The sequence below is a fragment of the Elephantulus edwardii genome, unplaced genomic scaffold (genome assembly GCF_000299155.1).
Source record: "Elephantulus edwardii isolate Elephantulus edwardi_28Jun2011 unplaced genomic scaffold, EleEdw1.0 scaffold00044, whole genome shotgun sequence".
Classification (NCBI taxonomy): Eukaryota; Metazoa; Chordata; class Mammalia; order Macroscelidea; family Macroscelididae; genus Elephantulus; species Elephantulus edwardii.
The window spans coordinates 11808676-11819387 of record NW_006399794.1 but is presented as its reverse complement, the minus strand read 5'-3'; the positions used below and the strand labels follow the sequence as shown (position 1 = coordinate 11819387).

At 36.4% G+C, this 10712-nt stretch overlaps 2 protein-coding genes across 2 annotated transcripts; both read left to right on the top strand.

Moving 5' to 3' along the window:
* The first annotated feature begins 1871 nt into the window (after positions 1 to 1871).
* On the top strand, positions 1872 to 2822 carry LOC102863472 (olfactory receptor 51F2-like). The gene has a single exon (XM_006885521.1). It carries the CDS (start codon positions 1872 to 1874, stop codon positions 2820 to 2822), a length of 951 nt encoding a protein of 316 aa, XP_006885583.1.
* A 4940-nt stretch (positions 2823 to 7762) lies between these two features.
* Positions 7763 to 8704, top strand: LOC102856155 (olfactory receptor 51A7-like). The gene has a single exon (XM_006885696.1). The coding sequence runs from the start codon at positions 7763 to 7765 to the stop codon at positions 8702 to 8704; it is 942 nt and encodes a 313-aa protein (XP_006885758.1).
* Positions 8705 to 10712: the final 2008 nt, after the last annotated feature.

The following is a 10712-nucleotide window of genomic DNA, read 5'->3' as shown; positions in this document are numbered from 1 at the left end:
GTTCTGATTCCAAAGCAATGAGTTGATTTTTAGTATTGAAGTGTTTGGATAGAATGGATAGAGCCTAAATACCTGAGTCCTCTGCTCATAGGGTCTATCAATGTTAAAATGAGATGGATTGACTCAGCGACTGAGGGGGTGGATGAATTGGAGACAATGAAGTTGGCTCAAGATAGAGAAGGGTTCAGAGCTGTTGTACATAGGGTCACTATGAGTCTCAAGTGACTTGATGGCACTTAACAACAAACAACAGGAAAGCTAAAAGGGTTAATACTGGCATAAAATCACACGGAATTGACATCTGAAACATGGAAATCTAGTCTAAAGGCACTATACTGGCAAAAGTGTTTCTCTGTGAATGTACACCTCTTAAAAGCATTCTTTGGCAAGAGAGAATAGTTTAAAATTAATATATTTTAGGGCATTATGATTATCATAAGAGTCTGGAATGAGGGTTGCAGAGTGGAGTATACTTGGGGTAGAAGTAGGGATGTGTGTTGTGGGGGGGGGTTGTGTACCAATGAAGGAGTTTTTCTTTTGCTTTTCAAGGAGAGGACTGAACTGCGGGTGGGGGTGGGGGTGAGTGGTTGGGGAGAAAAGTGCAACAATGAATGAATGGAATTCCAAAATATCTTTAGATGTTCATTGAAATTAATGATACTAATAATAATATAATTAATAATAAAAAAATTAAAAAACAAAAACAATAAACAAAACAAACATTCATTCTTTGGTAAAACTTGTCTAGAGATAGATTGTGTGCTGACCTTAAGCATACAAGGTTGCAATATCAGATTCTCTACTTCTTAACTGTGTATTTCAGAGCAAATTAGTCATTTTAGCATCCATGTTCCTGTATATATAAATCAGGAATAATAATTGTATTTACTTGAAAAATGTGATGATTGGATACGATTATGAATGTAAAGCACTTGCATCTGGTACATAGTAGATGTCTCACAAATGTTGGCTAATATGATTCTATTTTAACAGCAGTCTGTACTACCATTTAATACATTGTGGTGAGCACTGTGTGTTCCATGTTATAATAATTAGAGTTTGCCTTTCTTTCTCTTTCTCTATCTCTCTTTCTCCCTTAACTCATTATTCTTTTCTTTTGTTGCCCTTCTCTTTCCCACTCTTCTTTTATCCATCTTATTTTAGTGATCTCTCTCAATTATAAGTGCTTTATAATGATATCACTAAGTCATTACTTAATCCTCCCGAATTGCTGTATGAATTAAATCACACACACACACACACACACACACACACACGTGTGTGTGTGTGTGTATATAGATGTCAAAGATTTCATTCAGCAAGTTATTTTTTAAGATTTTTTTTGTCACTTTATCTATGCACATACAACCCTGAATGTCTTAGATTACTTGATATTTTCTAGGCAAATAAAATAGAACCTATATTTTAAATGAAATTTGATGAGGTTAGTGTTAATTCCAGAATCAATAAATTATTTTTTAAAAGTATTATAAATCAGATTGCTCATCAGGTTGTTTATCTCTTTACAGGAATTTTTATGGTCAAGGAAAATATACTTGTGATGTTTGTCACCACCAAACAAAGAAGATTATGAATTTATTAACTTTAAAAATATGACATGTGGATTACTCCATTGAATGCTCTAATTTTGAAAAAATAAGAAACACCAAGAGGCTTAGAAAGAAGTATGCAACTCTAGGAAACTGCTCAAGTTCTTATAGAATCATTTCACCACAATGGTTATGAGGGTAAACTAATAGTTTATTCAGTCAATCTCTGAGAGCTGGAAAGAAGTTCTGAGAGATTAACTGTGTGTATTAAACTGGTTTTGTACAATTATTCAATTATCTCTGTCTTTTCAGTTCCTCACTATGTTGACCCTCAATAATACCCATGCTCAGACCTTGACCTTCATCCTGACAGGCATTCCAGGCCTGAGAGCAGCACAGGCCTGGATCTCCATCCCTTTTTGCCTCATGTATGTCATCGCTCTCTCTGGGAACAGCATGATCCTATTTGTGGTCCTTCGTGAGCCAAGCCTCCATGAACCCATGTATTATTTTCTCTCTATGCTTTCAGCCACGGACTTGGGCTTGTCTTTATGCACACTTTCCACTACTCTTGGTGTCTTCTGGTTTGAAGCTCGGGAGATCAACTTAAATGCCTGCATTGCACAGATGTTTTTCCTCCATGGATTTACTTTTATGGAGTCTGGAGTTCTGCTAGCCATGGCCTTTGATCGTTTTGTGGCCATTTGTGATCCATTGCGTTACACCACCATCCTCACCAATGCCAGGATTGCCCAGATTGGGATAAGTATGCTGATCAGGAATGTTGCTGTTATGTTGCCAGTTGTACTGTTTGTCAAGAGACTGTCTTTTTGCAAGTCTATGGTCCTCTCACATTCTTACTGCTACCATGTTGATCTCATTCAACTTTCATGTACAGACAACAGAGTCAACAGTATTCTCGGTCTGGTTGCACTGTTCTCCACAACAGGGTTTGATTGTCCTTGTATCCTGCTGTCCTATGTCTTAATCATTCGCTCTGTTCTCAGCATTGCTTCTGCAGAGGAGCAGCAGAAAGCCTTCAACACTTGCATATCCCACATCAGTGCTGTTGCCATCTTCTACATCCCCCTCATCAGTTTATCTCTTGTCCATCGCTATGGCCATTCAGCTCCTCCATTTGTTCACACCATCATGGCTAATGTTTTTCTGCTCATCCCTCCTGTACTCAATCCTATTATCTACAGTGTGAAGACCAAGCAGATTCGCAAGGCTATTATCAAAGTCTTAATTCGGAAGCAAATTCAAATCTAATTATTAGCTATATTAGAGTAGAAATACAGCCATTTAGGAATGAGTACCTTAGTAGGATGGGGTAATTGTTCTTACAGTCCCTAGATATGCCTTCAATAGACAAAAGCATGTAATTTATCGATCATCTGGTATTTATTTATTTCAATTCTTCTTAGTAACTCCTTTTAACCAATTGTCATTGAATTAACTTCTACTCATAGTGACTCCACAGGACAGAACAGAAATGTCCCATTCCATTTCCAAGAATCTAAATATTACAGATGACTGCCACATCTTTCTGCTGAAGGGTAGATTCTGGGTTTGAATCATGGATCTTTTTGTTGAGAACTTAGGCAGTACACCACCAAAACAAATAACAACAAAAACAAAACAAAATAAAGCAACAACAAACTTTGCTTATCTACTTGGATCAAACTCAGAGCAAGCCTCTAATTGGGTTTCTGAGATTGTAAATCTTAACACTAGAAAACTACTTATATTTCTTCCAAGGAACAGCTAGTAGATTCAATCTATTGGTTAGCAGTTCAAATGTAACCACCTGAGTTTTCTACATCTGAATAATTACTAAAGAATGATAATTCTAAAGGGCAAATAAGTTAATGCACATGAGAATTGTTTATGTTTCCAAACAGTGAAAATCTTGCATAAATTACGCATCCACATTACACATATATTATGCATATAATTCAGAATTAGTCTAAGAAACTTTGTCAACAAGCCTGCTGTTCACTTTTCAAAGGAGACAAACAGTATATTGATTAATTTGATTGCTTTTCCTAAAATACCATTCCTCTGTTGAATGGTTTCAAAATATCCATGCTATAGGGTGAATATTTAGATACATATTATAGAAATGTAATACATGGTCTTGTATAGGTGAAATTATTTTTCTCTCTCTACTATATTTTCTGCATTAACCAGATTACTTATCTTTCATATTAAAAAAATTTGCTTGTACTAGCCCTTGTTCAATTCTAAACCATTCAGTAATGTCTAGAAGCCATGTATTTCCCTGTGGCTCTTTGCCCTAATTGTCTTTTCTAACCTGTGGCCTCCTACAAATAATTACAGTGACCTTAGTTCTGGTTGTTAAGTTCTGCAGCATGACTTTAGAATCCCATCATCATCCTAGTTTTCAGAGAGCCCAGTTCCATAGTAGCATTAGTTGCTGCCAAATTCAATCTACAGAACATAGCAATTATTGCTATAGAGTACAGATTTTAATCCCTACAACAATTCATTCTTCATTCCTTTTCCATTAAGTCTTGAGACTGATATTTTTATAATTGTGTAAACTTTGGCTATATAATCTATGGAGAAAGATGTTCCCTTAAAATTCTAAAGAGACCACTTGGCTTCCACAGTAAGCCCTGAATTGTCAATTGTATGCTCTAATATCATAATTTTTAAATTTTTTTTTCAAGGTCTTCAAAGAACAAAACCCAAAAAGCAAAGTAACATATCCTCCTATAAAGGTGTGTCTGTGGTTTTCTGTCATTGGACACTTGGACTCTGGAGGCAAAGAAATGTGGAATTGGGGAAGTCTAGGGCCAGCTTGCTCCTTGCAGGCTCAAATGTACTTATCCAACATTGAGTAATAATGACAACAAAAAGTAAAGTAATTAAAGCCATCCTACTCAGTTATCATCTTTATAGTTACTGTTATTGCGGAGAAAGAAGACCAGTTTAAAGATCTATTAGTGGAATGTGCTTTTCTGGATTTTTATTTTCTATTCTTATTATCTGAAATTCAGATTTGATGCTACAGCACACCATGAAAATTATACCTTTATTTAACTTCTCTTTTTAGATATATTTTAGTTGGATAAAAATTATTCATTTCTAAACTTGAAGGAATGTTTGTGACCTTGTTGTTAAGTCCTAAAGACTCATAGCAACCCTATAAACAATAGCCCTGAACCCTGCCCTATCCTGAGCTGATCTCACTGTCTCTGACACACCTGCCCCTATTGCCACAGTCATTGTGTCAATTCATCTTATTCAGGGTCTTCATCTCCTGTGCTGACCCTCCACTCTTCCCAAGCCTGTTCTTTTCCAAAGACTGTTCCTTCCTGGCCACAAGCCCAAAGTATCTGAGATAGAGCTTCAAAATCCTCAAAAAAACAACCTTGTTTCACTCTCTCCAGAACAGACCTGTTTATTCTCTTGACAATCCATGGTATGTTTAATACCTTTCTTCAGCACCAAAACTCAAAGGCATCTTTATTCATTGTCCAGATCTCGCAGGCATAGAAATAATTGAGAATACCATGGCTTGGATCAGACACATCTTTGTCTCTAGACTAACATCATTGCTCCTTAGAACTCTGGTGAGGTCCCTGATAGCAGACATTCCCAAAGCAAGTCATCTTTTTCTTTTCTGACTGCTAATGCCAAGAGTATTGATTGTGAACCTGACCAAGATGAAATAGTTAACAATCCACATCTCTTCTCCATCCATTATGATGCTGCGGGTTGGCCTGGTAAAATTTCTCGTTCATTTCTAAACTTGAAGATGTTTGGAATCTTTGGCTTTCATTTTTCAGGTTTTGTGAGATGTTTTTCTCAGTAATAATAAATATGCAAAGACTGAGTCAAAATGAAAAGGGAATAACCTATGGTAAATATTACACCTTATTACCCACCTAAGTAGTACTGCTTAGCACATGAGTGCTAATTGAAAGTAGGTAGTTTAAACACAACAGTAACTCTGTAGGAAAAAAAAAAATCCCAGTAATTTTCTCCTATAAAGAGTTCTGTCTAAGAAATGTTACAGGAAAGTTCTACTCTGTCCTATGAGTTCATTATGAATTAGAATTAACAGCACACAAAATTAGTGATTTACCGAAAACTATATAGATAAAAATTTGATTAGACATGTCAATGGCCAAATAGAACACATGCAGGGTCATTCAGTTTAAGTTCTATCACTGCTCTCTGACAGTTTTAGATGGATTCTATTAAGATATATATTCTGAATCTTTGATGAAGCCACAATTTGATATGTTGTTGTCAATGAGATCAATTTTTCAAAATGAGTTAAAATTTGTATTCATTTGTCAGAGCAAAGCTTTAAGAGTCCAAGTCATGAACATATGACATTAAAGTTTGCTTTCTGTATTTTCTTAGAAAGCCCCTTAGTGAAAGACATTGGTGAAGTGCATTAAGTCACTATTCCCAGTGGATTAGGTGTTTGTGAATTCTCAGGAGAATATTACCCATGCTAGGATGCGAATATGGGGATATAAATAGGATTTTGGTCTCCAACAGTGTGCTGGAACAAAGAAACAGAAGTACTGAGGAATTCTAGGCTTCTCCACCTTTGCTTTGAGAAAAGGTAGCAAGACACTGGAAGGTATGATAAAAATTCAAATCATATTTCCTAGGATAATTTTATTATTTCAAAAGAGACTTTGAAATGTTTAGGGATCAACCTGATGCCATAGAGGTAAACTATACTTGGGCAGGGATAATGGAGAAAAAGTTTAGAACTCTTAATGGGACAGGGTTTTTCTTTATATTTGCATAACAGCCTTTGAGTAAATTCCAAATCATGGTGATCCCAGGCCCCTGGGAGGGGCAATGGTTAGCCCTTTTATTCACTAACATGGAGTTAAATCTGACTCAGAGTCAACCTCATTGGATTTCTGAGGCTGTATAATGCAATGGGATGAGGCTGTGTCCATCTTTATCCTGAGGAGAAGCTGGTACATTTGAACTACCAGAAGTTACTAATCTGCTTGTGGTGAGCAGCGAAACATGCTATAAAACTACACTACCAGAGTTAATAAAAAAGTTGGTGTCTACACAGAGGTGCCTTGGAAGAAAGGCCTGACAATTTATTTCCAAAACATCATTGAAAAGTCTATGGAATAAAAGTAGATCAGCAAAGGAGAAGAAGACTGTCTGTGAGATAGATTGATTAGTGACTAAAACAATGGATTTAGGAAGAGCAGAAATTATGAGCATGGTGTAGGATAGGACAAGGTTTTGATCTGCTGTACAAATTGGTCACAGAGTCCACTCAATTGTACCTAACAAGGTATTGCACTGGGGTGTGTGTGTGTGTGTGTGTGTGTGTGTGTGTGTGTGTTTATGTACCATTTTCCATTTTCTGTCACTGATGAGCACATTTTTCCTGCAAATGACTAGAAATTAAGACCTTTAAAATTTTTTAAGGTCAAATGTCATTTTTGTCACTACTACTTCTCGTTCTTGTTCTTTTAATGTAATCTTGTAAACTGTGAAATAAACAAACAAAAAAGCCAACAAAACTTTATTTATTAAATCTATTATTATTTATAATTATTATATTATTATTTATATAATTATATATGATTATATTATTATTTATTTATAAATCTATTTATTTATTAAATCTATCTTTATTTATTTAATCTATGGACTTTTATGAAGAAACGGACTGTGGTCACAGATCCTATTTTGTCAACCATTATTATATTCTGATTTTATATTTTTAAGCACATATCTTATAAACAACAAAGAGAGATTTAGATTTCTTGCTACCACTGCATTTGTGATTATGTGAATTCCTAAGAACTGATGACACTGGAAGACTTCCAGATCTCAGCCCATTCCAGTTTATGTAATTTGATGCATAAGCTTTCATAAGTAGTAGTTTTGAAAACAATGTATGTATCACAACAAAAATACTTTAAATAAATAATATGAATAGCCTAACAAGAATAGCTTGAATCAATTCCATATTTTTTTATGTAGCTGAAATTACAGTACACTGATAGATACAGTATCTTGATATTTGAGGACAAACTGTATTATATAAAGCTCGATATATAAGACTAGAAATATATTTAATCTATTGAACATCTGAAATGTCAGTAGATAAAACCGAGAGAATTTTTGTCTGTTGTTCCTATTACTACAGACCCAGGAGCAGATAAATGAGAGAACTACTTACGATGCTCCCTCTCAATATTTCAGAAGTTGAAATCTCAACGTTCCTGTTACTTGGGATACCAGGACTGGAGCATGCACACATTTGGCTCTCCATCCCTGTTTGCTTCATGTACTTCGTGGCCATCCTGGGCAATTGCACTATCTTATTTGTTGTCAAGACGGAGTCTTCTCTGCATGAACCCATGTACTATTTCCTCTCCATGTTGGCCCTATCTGACCTGGGCCTGTCTTTGTCCTCCCTCCCCACTATGCTGAGGATCTTCTTGTTCAATGCCATGGGGATTTCTGCTGATGCGTGCATTGCCCAAGAATTCTTCATCCATGGATTTACAGACATGGAGTCTTCAGTGCTGCTGATCATGTCTTTTGACCGTTTTGTAGCCATTCGCAACCCTCTGAGATATAGCTCTATCCTCACTAACTCCAGAGTTGTGCAAATTGGACTGGCATTTGCTGTTAAGAGCATTCTCCTTGTGCTTCCACTTCCGTTTACTTTAAAGAGACTTAGATACTGCAAAAAGCGCTTGTTATCACACTCTTACTGTCTCCACCAGGATGTTATGAAGCTGGCCTGCTCTGACAATAGAGTGAATTTTTACTATGGTCTGTTTGTTGCACTCTGCATGATGTCAGACAGTGTATTCATTGCTATTTCTTATGTGTTCATCCTAAAGACTGTATTAGGCATTGCATCACATGGGGAACGCCTCAAAGCTCTCAACACCTGTGTCTCCCACATCTGTGCTGTGCTCATATTCTATGTGCCCATCATCACCTTGGCGACCATGCATCGCTTTGCCAAACATAAGTCTCCTTTGGCTATGATTCTGATTGCCGATGCTTTCTTGTTGGTGCCGCCTTTGATGAACCCTATTGTATATTGTGTGAAAACTCGCCAGATTAGAGTGAAGGTCTTGGAAAAACTTGGTCTGAATTCTAAATGATGGGGCAGAAGTGGATGCTTCAGTTTTCGAATTGATCATGGCAAACCAGGAGAGTGATTCCATTTACTTAAATGGTTTTTAAGTTGTCATATAATAATTTAATTGGCTTATTAAAACAATGTGATTTTAACATGCTATAGCTTTTTCTTTTCTTTTAAGGATGAAGTGGCTTATAGCTCACAAAAGAAATTGTGGATCTTCTGTTGTTTTTTATGACATCTATCTTTAGGTATAGCAATAGAGTAAGAATCCAAACACTTTTTAAAGAGGAGCTGCAAAATGCAGGCCTAAACTGTAACTGCAAAAACTCTGGAATATTTTGGAACTATTTAACATCTTTATGGTTTATTTTTTCAAATGTGATTTGAGTGACAGTTGGCAAAGCGTGTTCTTCCATTAAATCATTTACATACATTTTGCTTTATGACATTAATTACAGCACACGTAATGTAACCTCAGACTTCCCACTTAGCCCCCATGTTTCCGTTCATTCTTCTATCCTACCCCTTCCTGCCTTCTGAGCTTTATCCCTGGACAAACACAACCCTTGGGTCTTATGTGCTTGATAATCCTAAGGACTGAGTGACACCCTAACGTTACTATTCACGTTTTAGGCTTGTCTATTTTTTGACCACCAGTTGGGACATGGGGACTAGGTTAAAAGTATAATCAAGAGTGATATAGCCTTGGGGTTTCCACCAGTTCTGTCAGATCAATACTCCTGGCCATTTTGAGATTTGAGGGACCTCTGGTGGCCTAGTGGTGAGAAAGGTCCATTCTGAGTTTTGTCCCTATTTTTCACCATTCTTTTAAGGATTTTGTATTGTGTTCACTTTTTGAGTGGTCAGCAGGTGTAGCTGGACATCCATCTAGTGAGTATTCCTGGTCTCAGGGTTGAAAATGTTGATATTTGTGTATTTTATTAGCTTTTTGGACTAATTTTTATATGAATATTTTCTTCATTTCTTTCTTATATTTTTTCTGAACAAGGAAAGAACCATAGTCGCCTCATAGATGTCTACTTACAAGCTTTTAAGCCTTCAGTCACTACTCATCAAGGGTGATGGTTTATGATTTAAAAAGTTTATATACATTTGCTCCCTGTTGTATTTACAGCATGTAATAATATGTTTCTTTATACATTTAATGTAATATACTAATGTATTATTATATGTGCATATCCTGATTTGATTCCAAGGAGCCCTAGTAGAGTAATAAAAACATATCAGGCTACCAACCAAAAGGCCAACAGTTGTGTGTTACTCAGTCAAAACATAGCTGCGACTGCCAGTCCTTCTGTGAAGCTACTGATAGATTCCAACTGCATGCCTTTGGGATTGCAGTGCAGATTCTTACCACTGGTCCACCAGAGTTCCCTATATACTAACATAAATGAGAGCTCTATATACTAATGTTATTGTTGATTGCCTTCAAGTTGAGCATGACTCTTAGAGACCCTATGAACAAAAGGCCTGAAGCCCCTCTACAACTATTGACATTTATAAAAGTTCATGGAGCTTCAAGAGGCATGTTATTTAGGAAGTGGATGCTATTGCCAAACCTATTTACAGTCATGGGTTTAGTCTCTTTCACCTGTTCATATTATACACCATCTTTAAATGTGTGTATCCTGATCTAAGGAGCACTAGTAAAGTAATGGAAAAACATATCAGGCTACTAACGGAAAGATCGAGAGTTCTAATCCATTAATCACTCCATGGAAAAATGATGGACAGTTTTCTACTGTAAAGATTGATAGCCACAGAATTCTGATGGAAGATCTTTTTGATTTGGAGCTGACTCAGTGCAATGGGTTTGGTTTTGGGGTTTTTTTAGGCTGCTCGGAATGACAAAGCAAAATACTACAATGAAATTTGCGAGGAGCTAGAGTCAGAAAATCACAAGGGCTGGACTCGCTCAGCATTTCTTAAGCTCAAGGAACTGAAGAACAGATTCAAACCTAGAGTTGCTGTAATCAAGGATACTTTGGGCAGAATATTAAACGATC

Coding starts and splice junctions, on each gene's coding strand:
- LOC102863472 (XM_006885521.1), top strand. CDS start 1,872: ATGTTGACCCTCAATAATACCCATGCTCAGACCTTGACCTTCATCCTG.
- LOC102856155 (XM_006885696.1), top strand. CDS start 7,763: ATGCTCCCTCTCAATATTTCAGAAGTTGAAATCTCAACGTTCCTGTTA.